The sequence below is a fragment of the Rutilus rutilus genome (genome assembly GCF_951802725.1).
Source record: "Rutilus rutilus genome assembly, chromosome: 4".
NCBI classification, from domain to species: domain Eukaryota; kingdom Metazoa; phylum Chordata; class Actinopteri; order Cypriniformes; family Leuciscidae; genus Rutilus; species Rutilus rutilus.
This window is the reverse complement of record NC_140212.1, coordinates 19,992,375-20,011,555: the sequence shown is the minus strand read 5'-3', so window position 1 is coordinate 20,011,555 and position 19,181 is coordinate 19,992,375. Positions and strand designations below refer to the sequence as shown.

Here is a 19,181-nt window from a genome sequence, read left to right as displayed (position 1 = left end):
TGTAGACTCTTGTTTTAATGCTGGATAGACATTTTAGATCAAAGGTTTAAATAACTATATATACCGTTCACATTAATTATAGTTTATATTCTTTTTCCTTAGTAAATGCTTTGTTGGACAAATCGTCTGCATTCCAACAACTACGGCTACAACTACGACTACAATTTCTTACACATCAACAGCTCAGCCATCTACAACTGCAATGACCCACATAACCACAACACAACCACCAACATCTCAAAGCACAACAAAATACACAACACAACCACCAACATCTCAAAGCACAACAAAATACACAACACAATCACCAACAACTCAAAGCACAACAAAATACACAACACAATCACCAACAACTCAAAGCACAACAAAATACACAACACAATCATCAACGATTTGGAAAACAACCAAATACACAGTGCAAACATCAACAACTGAGAGGGCAACAGACCCATATACAACTCCTGTAGAAAAAACAACTACAACACAGCTACCACCAAATGAGAGCACAACAGAATACACAACCACAACACATCCATCAACAACTGAGAGCACAACAGAATCACATACAACTCCGGTGAAAGAAACAACAACACAGCCGCCAGCTTCACAGAGCACAACAAAATACACAACACAAATACCAACAACTGAGAGCACAACAGAATCATATACAACTACAGTGGAAGACACGACCACAACACAGCCACAAACTTCACAGAGCACATCAGAATACACAACACAACTATCAACAACAAAGAGGACAACAGACCCATATACAACTCCTGTAGAAAAAACAACTACAACACAGCTACCACCAAATGAGAGCACAACAGAATACACAACCACAACACATCCATCAACAACTGAGAGCACAAAAGAATCATATACAACTCCAGTGAAAGAAACAACAACACAGCCGCCAACTTCACAGAGCACAACAGAATACACAACACAAATACCAACAACTGAGAGCACAACAGAATCATATACAACTACAGTGGAAGACACGACCACAACACAACCACTAACTTCAGAGAGCACAACAGAATACACAACACACCTACCAACAACTGAGACCACAATAGAATCATATACAACTACAGTGGAAGGAACAACAACACAGCCACAAACTTCACAGAGCACATCAGAATACACAACACAACTATCAACAACAAAGAGGACAACAGAATCATATACAACTCCAGTGGAAGAAACAACCACAGCACAACAACCACCAACTGAGAGCACAACCAAATATACAACCACAAAAGAACAGTCAACAACTGAGCACGTAACAGAAGCATATACAACTCCAGTGAAAGAAACAACTACAACCTCACAGTCACCAACTTCACAGAGCACAACAGAATACATAACACAAAGACCAACAACAAAATATACAACACAAAAACCAACCACAAGGACGACAACAGAAGAATATACAACTTCTTTGGAAGAAACAACAACAACACAACCACCAACTTCACAGAGCACAACACAACTACCAACAACTGAGAGCACAACAAAATCACATACAACTTTAGTGGAAGACACCACCACAACACAACCACAAACTTCAAAGAAGACAACAGAGTACACAACCACAACACAACTACCAACTTCTGAGAGCACAGTGGAATCATACACAACTCCAGTGGAAGAACCAACCACAACACAACGACCAACAACTGAGAGCACAACAGAATATAAAACCACAACACGACCAATAACAAGTGAGAGCACTCAACCAACCACAATACCAACAGAATACACAAACGCAACTCAGCCAACAACTGAAGCTACAACCTCAGTCAAATATTCAACTCCAGTGTCAACAGTAACCACAACTGGTATGGATCCCACTACAAATATACACTTGACTTGTGCTATAATTAACATTTAAACAAAGGTTTCTTAATATAAAGCCAGTAATGTGATGATTAACTGGAAAAAACTCTTAAAAATGGCATTCAAATGTATATTGTTTTTAGTGGACTTTTTTCTCTCATTCCCACTAGATTTTACAATAGTCACTGGCACGACTATCAAAACTCCAATTTCAAATACATCCTCAAATCAAGAAAAGCACACTTCGACTATAAATCCGACAACGATGACCCCATCAACAGTGATACCTTCAACGGTGACCCCTTCAACGATGACCCCTTCAATGATGACCCCTTCAACTGTGACCCCTTCAACAATGACACCTTCAACGATGACGCCTGTATCCAATACTACAATACCTACCACTGAACACACAACTTCAGGTACAGCTACTACTCAGAAATAAAATTCTACATTATAACACAAACTCCAGGGCCTACGACTACATATGGATCAATTTCTCAGATTTAAAATCCATGTGAATTACAGTATGTTCACCATACAGTCCTCAAACTCAATTATATGTGCTACATGTGTTGATTAAAGGGATCTTATTTTTATGTAATTTTTGAATCAGTGTGCGAGTGCAAAGATGTGAGGCGAAATCAAAGCTGGTCATGTGGAGAAACTTGGAGAGAGGATTGTGCTGATAAAGACTGTAAGGCTGGAGTGATTGAGGTAAAATCCATAACCTGCCCAACACCCAAAATCAGGACGGATTGCCCTAGAGACAAGATGTCTTTGGTTACAGATAAAGAGACTTGCTGTGAGAGCATGAAGTGTGACTGTAAGTAAACCAACCTGCCATATAAACATTGACTCATCCAGTTGGATTAGTTAGTGGTGGGGCTATCTATTTGTCCAGCCAATGGAAAACAATAAGAGTGAGTTTTTTTAATTTTACCAATCGTAATTGTATTTTCCTGTTTCCTTTTTCAGGCCAGTGTCAGATTTATGGAGACCCTCACTACATTTCCTTCCAGGGCATTACATTTGACTTCATGGACAACTGCACCTACACTCTAGTAGAGGAGAAAGAACTGCAACACAGATTAAGCATCACTGTAGACAACTACTACTGTATAGAGGAAATTGATAATTCTTGTTCTAGGGGCATCACATTAAAGTACTGGAATGACATTGTCACACTTATGGTAACAGAGGAGTTCACAGTGGAGGTAAGTTCATAATAATAAAAACTTTAAAAATATGTGATTCTTCTAATGTTCTAATGTATCAGTCTCCCAGAGCCATACATTTGAATCTAGGTATAATGTGTGGTCCACATTTCACCTTACTCTAGCCAATACTACGAAAATGATAGTTTGAAAAAAAAAAGCAAAGTGAAAGATTTTAAAATATGATTCCACAAAGAAACTTAAACTGATCTAGCCAGTCCTCATGAAAACGTCTCAGGTTACGACTGTAACCTATGTTCCCTGAGAACAGGGAACGAGACACTACGTCAGAATGACGCTATGGGGAACGCCTCAGGCGTGACAGGTGTCTGAAATAAATATCAACTCACGTCAATCATGTTGACCGGCGACAGCCTGTGCATCATCAGCTTGAATGATGAGCGCGCGACCTGGATGTATAAAGGGGAGCCTTGCACACATGACAACATCCTATCGTCTGAAGGGACTGTTGCAGGCAGGCCCCGAGGCATGGCAGGAAGACGTAGTGTCTCGTTCCCTGTTCTCAGGGAACATAGGTTACAGTCGTAACCTGAGACGTTCCCTTTCGAAAGGGAACTCTACACTACGTCAGAATGACGCTATGGGGAACGATATACCAACGCCACCATGCTGAGGGGAGTGCGTGCCCAAAGGCAGTGACAACTGTCCGAACCAGTAAATCAGAAACACTGGAACCACTCACCCTTAGGTCACATCGGGCTGTCAGTGACAGCACTCCCTACCGGTCATAGCCCGAGCTAATGAACCAAGAAACCGCCAGAACATAGTTAATGGGGGGTATTTCTGGGCCAGCTCAAAGGCTTAGGACCACAACTTCCAATAGAAGGGGTCCCTTCTAGGGAGTGTGGCTAGGGGACCCAAGGGACTCCCAGCCAGTCACTATTCAGGGGAGCATGCCTCCTGAAATGCCACCAGGCTGGCCTGGTGATCTATACTAAGACACACAGTCTGGCCATTGCCTGTCTGTCCGAGACAGAGCCTCTGGAAGTTGCCTTGGATAAGGCATCCAGAAACTGAAGGCCTGTAAAGCTGGCAGAAACCATTCAGTTCCGGATCACAGAGACGGGATCTCCCGGAGAGTGTGACTCAACCTCAAGAAACGACGGAAATCGTTCACTCAATCCCCGGGTCTACCCAGTGCTCGCTCCGAACACTGGGGAAGTAAGAGAGGGTTCAAAACCAGGAAGGTCTACTGAGACCTAAAACCTGATGACCCCCTCATGTGGGGAGCTCCAGAACATGAGGGCTCATATCAGGAAGGCCGGTGAGGCCTGTAACCTGACGACCACAGTATGTGGGAGCTCATACTCAGGAAGGCCTGTGAGGCCTGAAACCTGGCGACCACCGTATGTGGGAGCTCATACTCAGGAAGGCCTATGAGGCCTGTAACCTGGCGACCACAGTATGTGGGAGCTCATACTCAGGAAGGCCGGTGAGGCCTGTAACCTGACGACCACATGTGGGAGCTCATACTCAGGAAGGCCTGTGAGGCCTGTAACCCGGCGACCACAGTATGTGGGAGCTCATACTCAGGAAGGCCGGAGAGGCCTGTAACCTGGGGACCACAACCTGTGGGAACTCATACTCAGGAAGGCCGGAGAGGCCTGTAACCTGACAGCCACACAATGTGGGGCTACCTTCAGAAAGGCCTAACAAGGCCTGTAACCACAAAATGTGGGAGATAGCTTGAAAAGGAGGCGCCTGTCGTAAAACACTGCGACAGAAGACTCATCTAAAGTGGGACCCAAGGTGAAGAACCGGAGTCTGAGCCACGTAATAAAGGGAACGAAGCGGAAGCGTATAACCCTTTTAAAAAGTACACGAAACGAAAGTGCGTATACTTATGCTAGTCCGAATCCAGGAAGGCCTGATGAGGCCTCTAACCTGGCGACCACAGCGTGTGGGAGCTCATACTCAGGAAGGCCTGTGAGGCCTGAGACCTGGCGACCACAGTAAGTGGGAGCTCGTATTCAGGAAGGCCGGAGAGGCCTGTAACCTGACAGCCACACAATGTGGGGCTACCTTCAGAAAGGCCTAATGAGGCCTGTAACCACAGAATGTGGGAGATAGCCTGAAAGGGAAGCGCCTGTCGTAAAACATTGCGACAGAAGACGCATCTAGAGTGGGACCCAAGGTGAAAAACCGGAGTCTGAGCCACATAAAAAAGGAAATGAAGCATACAGCGCATAACCCTTACCATAAATATGGATTTTAGAAGGTACACGAAACGAAAGTGCGTGTACTTAGCCAGTCCAAATCCAGGAAGGCCTGGTAAGGCCTCTAACCTGGCGACCACAGTATGTGGGAGCTCGTATTCAGGAAGGCCGGAGAGGCCTGTAACCTGACAGCCACACAATGTGGGGCTACCTTCAGAAAGGCCTAATGAGGCCTGTAACCACAGAATGTGGGAGATAGCCTGAAAGGAAAGCGCCTGTCGTAAAACATTGCGACAGAGGACGCATCTAGAGTGGGACCCAAGGTGAAGAACCGGAGTCTGAGCCACGTAAAAAAGGGAATGAAGCGGACAGCGCATAACCCTTACCATAAATATGGATTTTAGAAAGTACACGAAACGAAAGTGCGTGTACTTAGCCGTTCTGAATCCAGGAAGGCCTGGTGAGGCCTCTAACCTGGCGACCTCAGCGTGTGGGAGCTCATACTCAGGAAAGCCTGTGAGGCCTGAGCTCGTATTCAGGAAGGCCTGAGAGGCCTGTAACCTGACAGCCACACAATGTGGGGCTACCTTCAGAAAGGCCTAATGAGGCCTGTAACCACAGAATGTGGGAGATAGCCTGAAAGGGAAGCGCCTGTCGTAAAACATTGCGACAGAAGACGCATCTAGAGTGGGACCCAAGGTGAAAAACCGGAGTCTGAACCACACATAAAAAAGGGAACGAAGCGTACAGCGCATAACCCTTACCATAAATATGGATTTTAGAAAGTGCATGAAATGAAAGTGCATGCACTTATCCATTCTGAATCCAGGAAGGCCTGGTGAGGCCTCTAACCTGGCGACCACAGCATGCATCCTGACATGTGGACGCTCACAACCAGTGAGGCCTATACCCTAGCGACCACAGTGCGTGGGAGTTCACATCCAGGAAGGCCTGGTGAGGCCTGTAACCTGACATGTGAAAACTCATAACCAGGAAGGCCTAGGAGGCCTGAAGCCTGGTGACCACTGAATGTGGGAGCTTAACACTCAGGAAGGCAGAGAGGCCTGAAACCTGGCGACCACAGCATGTGGGAGCTCATACTCAGGAAGGCCTATGAGGCCTGAAACCTGGTGACCACAGTATGTGGGAGCTCACATTCAGGAAGGCCGGTGAGGCCTGTAACCTGACATATGGAGGCTCATAACCAGGAAGGCCTGGTGAGGCCTATAACCTGGCGACTACAGTGTGTGGGAGCTCATATTCAACCACAGTATGTGGGAGCTCATACTCAGGAAGGCCTCGTGAGGCCTATGACCTGATAACCTATGACCTGATATGGGAGCCCATATTCAAGAAGGCCTGGTGAGGCCTATAACTTGATAACCACAGAATGTGGGAGCTCATATTCAACCACAGTATGTGGGAGCTCATTTTCAGGAAGGCCTAGTGAGGCCTATGACCTGATAACCACATTACTCCTTGACAGTCAAATCCTGGGAGCTCACCTCAGGGAGGCCCAAGCGCTGCCCGGTTGCAAAATGGGGACTGTATGGTCAAGGAGGCCTGTTAAGACCTACTACCTGACCATCGAAAAAGTAAATCAAGATTTTCTTACCCAAAACATTTTGCCCCAGACTCTAAAACAGGAGACATGGTCTGAAAAGAAACAGAAATATGTTAATTTCACATTTTACAAAAAGACCAGAATTACACCTGCTCTTTTTGTTCGCTGCTCATCATTTTAATTCCTCAATTAAAATGCAGCCAAAAACACTGGATAACGCGATCTGGATGATAGGCTGAATTACTAAATATCTAACTTCTTAAAAGTCAGATAATATTCCATCATTTTAATTCATAGAATTAAATGCAGCCATAATCACCAGACAATACTGTTTTAATATTTAATATACGTTCTCGTAATCTACACACTGCCTCGGCAAGCGCGAGAACGAGTCGTTAAAATATATTTGGCTTTCATCCCTCGAGAAGAAAGTCAACAGGCGCGAGGTTGAAACATCCGACAGCGCACGGACTTTTTCTTTCTCACGCGCGCCGAGATATTTCTTAATGAACACTGTCAGCACCCTCAGGAACTGCTGTGAACGGCTCGTACCCAAACAGTATTGTTTCACAAATCGCGTGCACCACGGGGCTCAGATGCTGAACCCTCCTCCCTCGAGAAAAGGGTCCGACGAGAGCGGAGCATCTTTAAATGAAAAACGCTCACAGTTTGCACAAGAGGCTCTATAAGAGCCTCCAGCGCGCTTCAGCGATATTCTCAAAACAGACAAACAGTCCCTGAAGACGAAAAGATGTTGTCATGTGTGCAAGGCTCCCCTTTATACATCCAGGTCGCGCGCTCATCATTCAAGCTGATGATGCACAGGCTGTCGCCGGTCAACATGATTGACGTGAGTTGATATTTATTTCAGACACCTGTCACGCCTGAGGCGTTCCCCATAGCGTCATTCTGACGTAGTGTAGAGTTCCCTTTCGAAAGGGAACTCATTTTTAATACATTAGGCAATTGTAATAGGCTTTTGTTTCTTTGTTTCTGATGGACTAAAGTTGCTATTGAAAGTTTGGAAACCATCTTTCAGAAAATGTAATTGTTAAATGCAACAGTTTTTTTGTAAATAATATTTAAGCTTTCTTAATCAACAGTAGTCTATACAAATTGTGTATAGAAGCTGGTCAATAAACCTTTTATTATCAATACCAAAATCACCATTATTCTTTAACTGACACATCCTCTCCTCAACAAAACAGATTTTTGCCACAGCCTACAGTTCTCTGCCGGTATTTGTATTTCTGTGAATCACTGGAGATTATAGTTCACTTTAACTTGGATGATAAGCAGATTGTCTTTTTTTTCAGTCTACTTTGAACCAGGAAATCATAAAGCCACCATATGAAAATCAGGTCTTTAAGTTTGAAAGCAGTGATAGCCAGGTCTACATCTACATCAAACCTATCCGTTCCTATGTTTCTCTTTCGACATTCAACAATCTGTTAATCAACCTGGCATTAGAGCACTTCCAAAACAACACCATAGGACAGTGTGGTAAGTAATTACAATAATTTGATTGTACGATTAAAAGTAACCCAGACACTAACATTGAACGACAGCGTTGAATCCACATGTACCAGATGTGGCCTAGATGTGGCCCGGATCTGGGCCGACACTATGTTGCTGTCTGGGAATTGATACATGATATACAATATGATTCCTATGACAGATATCGCAGACTATAGAACTAAAAAATATATAAATAGTGTATATAATGGCTGTAACCCCGGGCAAACTTTCTCCATTTGACTTTTCAGGTGTTTGTGGTGGTCAGTCATGCATACGAAGAAATGGAGTAGTTGAAGATGACAACTGCTGTGATAAGACTGCATATGACTGGGTCGTAGAAGACCCTCTGAAACCCTATTGCAAATCTGTACCCATCAATGTTCCTTGTTTCCCTGCCATACCTACACCTCCACCCCCACCCCAACCTCCCTGTAATCCTCCAATATGTGACCTACTTCACCATGAGTAAGCCACTGTATGGTATTTTTATATCAACTGAGGTCAATAATCATAACAGTAGTGTTTCGGAAGTAAATATACAGTATATTTTTTTAATTGCGAATATAATTGGTGTTGTTAACATCTTTGCCTTTTACTCAGGGTGTTTGCGGAGTGCAGTGAAAAGATCAATCTTACGTCTGTGGAGAAGAACTGCCAGTTTGACTACTGTTCATCCAAAACCAGTGTTGATGCCTGTTCCTCTCTGGAATACGCAGCATCAGAGTGCAAGAGGATTGGTATTTGTGTGGACTGGAGAGACCTTACCAATGGCTCCTGTGGTAAGTGAACAGAATGAAATTATAGTTTCAGAAAGTAGCAGTACACTTATATTTGTGTACGTTTAGACACTGATACATATAATATCAACATGTCAGCATCTTCAAACCTAACCTAAGCCTTTACGTATCACTTTAGAGACCTGCAAGTCTTTATGAATCCTTTGAGTTTCATTGAGTATTGAATTTATGGAATTCATAGGTGGGTTTATGGTATATTTTATAGCATTTATTGTGTTTCATTTAATTGTGGTTAAGCTTTGAAGGTAATTATTTGAGCCATACAAAGAGCATTTGCCATTTAAAAGTTTTCTTGGACACTGATAAATAAGGGTCCTGTTATGCAGTGGTTCTCAACAAGGGGTAACAAGAAGACTTCAAAATAAGTAAAGGTCCTTGAATACTGAGTCGCAAAAAAAATTTGCAAAACAATACAGAATGGAGTCTTCACGCAGTGAGGATGATTTTATTGTCCTCTCTCTTCTTAAAAAGAGAAAAAGAAAGATGAAACATTGGGTCCATCCAATCCTGAGATTGCGTATAGCGGAAGTACAGTTCCACCTCCTCATCAAGGATTTATCCTGATATATAATATTATATTATATTATATATATATTATAGGATTATCCCAAGTGATTCAAAGTTTACATCAGGATGCTAGTGGCTCAGTTTGATGTTTTGCTAGCGATACTGGAGCCACATATTAAAAAGAAGACCAACAATTTCCGTGAACCAATTGATCCTAAACAGTTCTGGATTTTGGCGTTCGCTTGTACAATGGCTCTGAATTGTCAAAACACCTCTCAAAATGCTTGCTACGGATGCGAAAACCGCAGAACATTTAACCCGATCTGGGGTGCGTTTCCCAAACAACGACGTAACTCGCTACTTAACTACCATAGTACGATGCATCGTTGAAGAAATCAACTAGCTAGTCACGACTGTTTCCCAAAACCGTATTGTGCAAAGTGGTCGTTCAACCACGTTGGTTTATGACGTCACGCACGTGTTGGAGTAATAACTTCTTTTAATGAATCTGTTTGAGATCAAATTAACGCAAGATGTATTGCTATAAATTACAGACATGGCATCTGAGGACTATTTCTCATTTTTCTCAGTTATTTTGCTTTATTTCCAGATTCAATCATAGGCTCGTTCTTACATAGTAGAGCACGTTCGCACATGCACACTCTTCAAAAACAGTGCTTTAAATCTCTTGACAAACTAAAAGACGTAAATTACATTTATATGTATTCTAAATAAAAGACACAGGAAATGGTATTGTAATGTCAGCTTATTTTGCTAAAGATACGGATTTAATAAGTCCACATGTCATGCAAACTAGAAACTATGCTTCTAACCACAGGTCGAGAGCTGTCGATCCAACTACATAACTTTGCGATGCTGTTTGCGAATGTTCGTTAGAACGATGGTTTCGGGAAACACTGACTCGTTGAACTATGCTGATAACGACGGAACTTGCGAACATAGTTGGCTAACAATGCTTTTGGGAAACGCACCCCTGATTTTATTTTTATGACAGACGAAAGGCAGTGTGTCAAACGTGATTGACACAACATGAGGTCGTATTTATTTTTTTAACGTGCAAAAATTTCAGACGAGAATTTCGGACTCGGTGTGGAAGGACCTTAAGACAAAATCTAAAACAACTAAGATTCAAGGAATTTTTCTTTTAATCACCCCCTCAACAACTTTTTAACTTTTTAAATTTTAACACATAAACCCCCGGTTTCCCAGACAAGGCTTAAGCCTAATCCCAGACTAAAATGCATTATTGCATTTATCGCTGTATTATACACAAGCTGTATTTAACTGAAAGCAACTTGCACTGACATATCTCAAAATATGTCAGTGCCATTATTTAGTCTCAAGATTCACACTAGTAATGCTTTAAAAAAAAAAAAAAAAAAAAAAAAACTAAAGCCTAATCCTGGCTTAATCTAAGCCTTTTCTGTGAAACCGGGCCATAGTAGTCTAATTTTAAACGTGATTTCTAGACACATTCTAGATCCAGTAAATTACCAACGACTTGAAAAGATATGCAAATGTATTGGTTAAAAAGAGTGGGAACCCTCAAGAACTCTTAAACTGGTAGTGTCAGACTTTTTAATATTTTTGTGGACAATGGTGGGCTTTGGAGTCAAAAAGGTTGAAAACACTGCCCTTGGGATTATTGGGAGCATTGAACTCGGTCACTTGGGTTAGTACCCGTACAAAGGGCCACTAACTGCATACACATCTGATTACTCATACTCTGCACCTTTATGTACTTTGATGATAAGGTCCATGTTTTTGAGCTTGTAAGAAAGAAAATCCTCTTTTTACATACTGTTTGTGTTTGCATTAGCATGTAGCCACGTTCATTAGCTTAACATTTATTGAAAAATCTAAATAAAAGAATAAACCATCTGCACATCTTTGGTGTAATAGTTTCAACCCAGTATGGATCTTATTCAGTAAATATAAGGGAAACAGTCCTCAATAACAATATGCATTTGCCTGTGCCACTATATTTTAGAGATCGCATGTCCTGAAGGAATGATTTACGATGAGTGTCGCAAGTCTCCGAATGATGTCTGTCGAGGCGGGTGAGAAAGATTGTACTTTAAATGACTCCCACAGTGCTTCATATTTCACCTCTCAATTAAAAGATTGAGTTTCAAGGAAAAATGCCAGTGTTCCACCTTTTACTTTGTCTAGATTTTTCCATTAGTCACTTAAAGAGTTTTTTTTATTCGTAATGGTAAGGTATAGGATCGCATGTTCGTGATTTTCTACCTTTAGCTTCACGGCCATCACTCGTAATTGTCTCCTCAGAGTTCGTGTGCCTGCAACGTCTGTGGTTGGTTTGAGATCAGGCTGCTTTTGTCCCGATGACCAAATGCTTGCAGAAGATCACAAGCAAATCTGTGTGTCTGAATGCACTAGTGAGTGACTTTCTTTACCAACACGACAGATTCAACCAAATATTTCAAAACGACTGTTATTATTTTAAAGCTCAAGATTTAAAGTAATATTGTTTTTAATCAATGAATTTATGTAAATAATACAAGCAATTCATATCCTCAAATCGATTCATTGCTGATATTGTAAACATGATTGTTGTTAATAACAATTAATAATTTATTTAATACATTTATTTATTTTTAATAATATGTAATTCGTCAACAATAATAGTTCCAAAATCAACTAAATATTAATGAGTTATTATGCATGATTTAAGATTACTTTTGTGCTTACAAAATATTACAATCTTTCTGTTTAATATTTCTTTTTTTCAGTATCCTAAAACCGATTTATCTAAAGCTATAACATAGGCCTATATTATTAATATTATTATTATTATGATTGTTTCATTTAATAATAATATGAAATATTGTATCAAAATATTATTTTATTATTTTATTTAATTGTAATAATAATTTTCAATTATTATTTTTATTATTATTATTATTGTTGTTGTTGTTGTTTCATTTAAACCGGGACAGTTTTAGGATAACAATAATCATAATAATGATAATAATGATGATGATGATGATGATGATGATGATGATGATGATGATGATGATGATGATGATGATAATAATAATGACAATTAATTATTTTATTTTATTTGAATTTTAATACATTTTTCAACAATAGTTATTCCAAGATCAACTAAATATTACTGATATATTAAAGTGGCCGTGACATTTCCAACACAGAATAATTATTTTGGTACAATTAACAACTATAAAATTAAAAGCAGTTCATGACCTAATGAGAACATTCCTATTAAGCTAAACTCATTTGTTATCAAAACTGACATTGCAAAAATACTTCGCCAATTTTCCTAAATAATCAGATATTCTCTAGAATGGGTCATTTATACATGCATCTCACACATATTTATTTTTCAGAGTGTAAAGGGCCATTGGGTGAGCCCATGCCGGTAAGAGATCAATTATTAATGCAACCACAAGCTTCTTTTAAACAATACATAGATATTTATTGTGAATACAGCATAACAGTAATCCTTTGTCTGTCTGTCTGTTAGGTGGGGGCAGTATGGGAATCAAACTGTCACATATGCACATGTAATAACCAGACTAAAACTGAAGAGTGCGTACCCAAACCTCCCGGACCTACTCCAGTATGCAGCGCCTTCTCCATCTTGGTTTCTGACTGCTGTGACAATCACGTCTGCGGTAATTTGGCAATCTTTGGCACCACATAGTGTAGACTGCCACTGTTGCTTGGAATACATATCTTTTTTCATTGATTATATCACTGTTGCAAAAATAGATTCAGAGTATGTTTTCTTTGCTTTTACAGTTGAGAAGAATTGCGAGTACAATGGAAGGACTTACAAGGTAAAGGAAATAGTTCACATATTTACTCACAATGGGAGTTTTGTCTGTTTTGTAAAGTTTTAGAGGCCCCTTTAAAAGACCTTTCTGTAACTAAATTTAGCACAAAACATATTTAACAATCTTCTTGTTTTTTCTTCAGGTGGGTGAGCGGTGGACAGACCCTTCAAGTCCGTGTGAATCTTTCAGCTGTAGTCCGAAAGGAACTGAGGTTGAGAAAACCGTGTGTCCACTGCAAACTTGTGCCGAGGTGATTACCTGTAATCAGCATTACAAAACAAAATCAAGTTTGTTGCACATGTGCATGTTTTTTTTTCTGGTTGAATCTTCTATAATACCACTGCATTATGTTTTTGTGTGTTTCCAGGATTTACGAGTGTGGGATGACCATCATTGCTGCTATTCATGTAGGTTTACGCAAATGTTTCACTGTTGCTGGAACTGTACCATTCAATCAAACAATTATTATTTGATGCTAAATGGCCATTTTAGTTGACATTTTAAGGTTATACAATTTTTTTTTTTTACTCATGATTTTAGTATGTTGCTAACTGTAATTTTGTTCTGTGTATCACAGGTAATGTTACATGTGCTGCCAGAGTGACAAGAATGAACCTAACAATTGCTGACTGCACACAGGAAGTCGAGCTTCCCATTTGTGATGGCCAGTGTAAGACACACAACAGGCAAGTATTTCAAAGCCTCTTTCATAAAAAAATACGCTGGACGATCATGTGAAGGTCTGTTGTAGTATTGTGTGCTAAAGGCACAGATAATATGCAACTAAAAGCAAATAGCACACATCTATCAAACATTAATTATTTCCTTGACAAACAACTCTATGGCCACTAGAGGGTATTATCAGAGCATTTGTCATTTTGCGGCATTTTTTTGAATGAATGAATGAATGAATGTAAAAATATTGAGCCACATCCCCATATTGATCCCCTATAGAGCTGTAGTTTACTGTATGCACAAAACAATAGTGCAAAACAATGTGCTAAAATTATGGAAAATTGGAAAATACACAGTGTAAAATTTAGGGTAAATAGAAAATAGAAAAAAGAAAATCTACTACTAATAAAAATAATAGGGTCCAATGGGACTAAAGGCCCCCTTAAGGAAAGTGTGCTTAACTCAGGTCCCAAAGTTTATAATATGGATACCATGATTTTTTGTGTGTCTGTATGTTAGGGTTAGGGTTAGGGTTAGGGTTAGTATATATCCCATTCCAGAGATGCCAGTTCGAATCCCTCGAGAAGGACTGGTTACACGTGGTTCAGATCCTTATTTGTTGTGTTTTCTTGCAGTTGGAGTCATACTAACGGGACGCTGCAGCTTGAACAGAGTCACCAGTGCTGTAAGGAGAGAGGTTACGTGATGAGAGATATAACGCTGACTTGCAGCAAAAGCTCCCTGACCCACTTCACATACAAACATGTCACAGGCTGTGAATGCAAGGCCGAAGGTTAAGTTAACTTAACATACAAATGAAAACCTTAGTTAAAGTTGCATGTGATTAACTTTGGCCTGGGTTTTGTTTATGCACAATTAATAATTAGCTGCTGATGTGTGGGATGATTTAGTTTCAAGCCAAACATATTTCTGTCATTTGAATTTTTGTTATGGTTTGAAATGCTCAAGGTAATCAACTTTAACCTCATTGATTGTCTAACATCTGTCTGGCAGGCTGTTCCAAAATCAATCATTTTTCTTGTATAAATAATAATCCCAAAAATGTTTACCTAACCTACTGCAATTATGTGCTATATATTTTACAGCGTTTTCAATTACAACTTTTAATTTGAACTGTTCTGTTTTCTGACCATGTCTCAAATGAATAATGTCATGGTTATATGTATCTGTACTTTGAATGTGATTTCATGACCAAATCAAACCTGTGATTGTAACCTGATATCAGGTGTCAAGGCCTCAGAGGCTTTTGTAATCCACTTTCTAGATTCATAATAATCATTAATTAGATAATAAATTAATATGAAACTTGTTGTTTTTATAGGGTGTTTGCTTTTACATTTCCCTATTATAAAACAATATATATACAGGATATCTTAAATGTAGTGGGATCCAAAACCCACTAAAGCTTCCATACTGCATTTTTCTAAGTGAATAATATGGTTTTAATTATAATTATATTATCAGCATTATAATATCAGCATACATATTTGAGTGAAAAGTGATAAAAGTTTAATTAATAAACATACCTGAATTTCAGAAAGTTCTAGTATTTGGTATGTCTCCATTTTTATTTAAAGAGGACCTATTTTGCCCCTGTTCACAAATTGTAATATAAGTCTCTGGTGTCCCCAGTGTGTCTGTGATGTTTCAGCTGCAGATACCCCAAAGATAATTTATTATAGCTTGTCAAATTTGCCCCTATTTGGGTGTGAGCAAAAACACACTGTTTTTGTGCGTGTCCCTTTAAATGCAAATTGGCTTTTCAGAAGAGGGCGGAGCCTTTCAGCTCATGCTTCAGATACTCCAGCAACAACAAAACATGAGAATCTCACGCAGCCGAAGGAAGTTACAACTTTTAGAATGCAACTGGACATTTCTGAATGGTTAGTGGATAAATTTATGTAGTTGTTGTGGAGTTAAGTTGATTCAGCTCATTTAATTCGACTAGCATGTACTGTCATGTTAATCTAAAAAATCTTTCAGAAACAACTTTAACTTCAAATCAAGCGTTGAACTAGTCATGCGTAGCCAGACCTTCAGACTGACGCCAGAAGATCTGGACACCATCGCAGCTTTAATTGGCCAAGGACCGGCCAATAGGATGTTTGATTGACATGTAACGCAACCAATCACAGTTCGTTTTGTTTCGCGTCATATTTAGGGGCGTGAAAATGTTAAGTCGACGTCCCTACGATAACAGACCGGCGTGCATCTGATAAATGATCAATTCATAATCGTTGAGCAAGTTAACTGCAACAATGGAGCTGCAAACTTCACAGTATACTTTTGAAGATACAGCGTTTAGTTGATGCTAAAAGGACTCATTGTCACAGTTGTAAACACGTCGGCTTTCTTTTTCCACAAGGGGGTTTTGCATCATGGCGACTTTGTTTCTAGGCGGACCATTAAAGAATGCAACACACACGTCTCCCAGAAATCCTGTAGAATTCAACCAATCAGATAACTACTTTGAAACTCCTGAAGTGTTTCCAATTTTGAGTTCTATATCAGTGGCGAACGGTGACTTTTTTAACCGGATATGACGTTCACGTTCACTATAGAGAGTGTTAGCTGCTCAGTTTCTTACTCTCTTGATGCATAGCAACACAGCTAAAGTATTCACAAATATGTTTGACCTTTTATTGATGCTTCACATTTGAACGGCATTGGCTGAGGACACATCTAAATCAAAAAAAAAAGAGATGATGAAAAAGAAACACCATGGCAGGTGTCAATTTAAATGTATGCCAGAAGTGTTTAATTAAAAATAAGTATGAAAATAAATATTAGTAGCCTGTTATAAATAAAATAAAATAAGTGAAATATATATAAATAGTATAATAAAATATAAGTATTCTTTAAAAATAAGTTGATGACTTTAACAAATGCACTGATAATCGATTAACAGCCTCAGATAGTTACAGTGGGTCTGCTCACAGTAGGTCTGTCATTAGCAGTTTAAGTTTTCGCTAAAAAGAAATTTTCCTTATGGAGAAAATGAAATACTATGAAAATAGTTTCAGTTATGACTTTTTTCACTTGATTTAGTCTAGTTAGTTTTCTATCAAATACAATGTGATTTTCGTTTATCAGCGAGTCCACGAAAGGCTTTGGTATACAGCGCAGCTTATATGGACCACACAGACCTGTTCTATGCATCTGACGTTCAGCCAACGAAGGCTTAGACTAGCGTTGAACTGACCCTCATTTGTGAAGCAGTCTGGCGTAAAATGAATAGCGCAAATATATAACAGTTTAATAAATGAAAGTTCAACCATGGTGTCCTCAATGGCTCAGATATTGGGAGTCTATGGAGACTCTTATGTTTCTTGGTACATCCAATAACAGAACATTTGTAACGTTTTGTATCTCCTACTGCTACAGTGAGGAAACGGCGGACTGCTGCGGCTCACTCAGTGCAGAATTATGCCAATATGGCAAATCGCCATCACCAGTCATGGGCGAGGCTTCCCCCTACTTTTACTGCTCCTGACTGTTTATGATTTATGGGGATTATAAAAAGGAGTGGGTGGATTTTTACCATTATAGGCTGGTTGTTTACACACACCGTGGACACACATTTAAACACCTTTATAAAAGTGAATTTCGCATTATATTTCCCCTTTATTTAATGACCGCAGCAGCTATGAACCATAAAGGAACCACAATAAAAAAAAAAATATGATCCGATGTTTCAAAGAGCATCTTGTGTGCTTCAGTGAAAGCAAGAAAATCGTACAACTTTTCCAATTTTTAAGTAAAACCGCTGTTGTTTTCCATGTTAAAGGGGTCATAATGCCATTTTTGTACAAGCTAATATGGTTCTTTAGGGTCTAAATGAAAAGTTTGTAATATACTTTAATTAAAAATTCTCATTAGTATTGTAAGAAAACACTAATTTTACCTGGTCAAAAACAGCTCTGTTTTCAGCACGCCGTTTAAGTGCATGTGTCTTTAAATGATAATGAGCCCCTCTGTTCTGTGCGTACACCGTTTTTAAAAATAACACAATAACCATAACGCATTGTTCATTATAAACATGGGATTATGAATTATATTGAGAATGTTGTACATAGCAAACATGCCGTAATGTACAACAGTGTAAACAGCCGCATTCATCGTGAAGCGTGCAGCAAGCGATTTGCAAAGATTTATATAAATATTCATATAAAGGTTAATAAAACGTTACACTCACTTCTTCTTCTGGAGGTGCAGCAGGAACATGAATAGTTGGTACCGATCCTTTTTTCAGGAGCAGCTTCTTAGCAAAACCAGCTTTATACTGACCTCGTTTGTAAAGCAGTCTGGTGTGTGAAATGATTCGCGCAAACATGAAAGCATTGACGTTGATCGTGGGGAATATTCCCTTCGAAAACAAACTCAGCCACTGCGTCTTCAGCGGTTCGGATTTAGGAACATCAAAATGACCGCTGTGTTCGTTATTACACCCAAGAACAGAACACCACAATCGCTTAGACGCCATTCTGCTCATAGACAGTGCTCCTGCGTATCAACAATGACCGCGCCGGTCCGCGCGGACTATGATTGACAGCTCGCTCACGAGCGAGGGCGGGTCTGTGTTGAAACGCTGCTGTCAATCAACAATCGTGGGAGGGGCGTCGATTTTGTGACGTCACAAAATCGAACGGCTTGATTTGAGACGGGGGAAAACATATAAGGAGATAAAAAAAAAAACACTGATGGTTGATGGTTGTGTACAGGCACTGCCAACACACATTTCAGTACAATCAACTTGTAAAAGTGCATGTGCCATTATATGACCCCTTTAAAATAATACAAAGTTCTGTCATGAAACTCTAGATGGCGCAGGCTGATTAACTCAATCTGCTTGCAATTACATCATCTCTATAGGGAACAGCTGATTGGTTCCTGCAGTGTCAGTAGCCAATGAGCTCAACCTTCAAATACTTGGTCAGAATTTGTTGAAGCAGTTTCAGAAACCCTCCACCTTCCCCAGCTCCACCTGTATAGATCTGCTACGGGTAACTCATGTACGT

At 39.9% G+C, this 19,181-nt stretch overlaps 1 protein-coding gene across 1 annotated transcript in view; it reads left to right on the top strand.

The window, feature by feature from the left end:
* Nucleotides 1-15,660, top strand: part of LOC311289784 (uncharacterized protein) — a gene marked incomplete at its 5' end in the record, with an annotated part of 31,237 nt that extends 15,577 nt beyond the window's left edge. Inside the window, 16 exons of the mRNA XM_084408030.1 lie at nucleotides 103-1,847; nucleotides 2,016-2,267; nucleotides 2,462-2,671; nucleotides 2,824-3,062; nucleotides 8,120-8,306; nucleotides 8,570-8,786; nucleotides 8,922-9,100; nucleotides 11,637-11,706; nucleotides 11,936-12,045; nucleotides 13,018-13,049; nucleotides 13,155-13,305; nucleotides 13,433-13,470; nucleotides 13,610-13,717; nucleotides 13,835-13,874; nucleotides 14,045-14,153; nucleotides 14,778-15,660. Of these exons, the coding sequence (XP_084264156.1) occupies nucleotides 103-1,847; nucleotides 2,016-2,267; nucleotides 2,462-2,671; nucleotides 2,824-3,062; nucleotides 8,120-8,306; nucleotides 8,570-8,786; nucleotides 8,922-9,100; nucleotides 11,637-11,706; nucleotides 11,936-12,045; nucleotides 13,018-13,049; nucleotides 13,155-13,305; nucleotides 13,433-13,470; nucleotides 13,610-13,717; nucleotides 13,835-13,874; nucleotides 14,045-14,153; nucleotides 14,778-14,940 (3,850 nt within the window). The 3' untranslated portion in view covers nucleotides 14,941-15,660. The remainder of the gene's footprint in view (nucleotides 1-102; nucleotides 1,848-2,015; nucleotides 2,268-2,461; nucleotides 2,672-2,823; nucleotides 3,063-8,119; nucleotides 8,307-8,569; nucleotides 8,787-8,921; nucleotides 9,101-11,636; nucleotides 11,707-11,935; nucleotides 12,046-13,017; nucleotides 13,050-13,154; nucleotides 13,306-13,432; nucleotides 13,471-13,609; nucleotides 13,718-13,834; nucleotides 13,875-14,044; nucleotides 14,154-14,777) is intronic.
* Nucleotides 15,661-19,181: the final 3,521 nt, after the last annotated feature.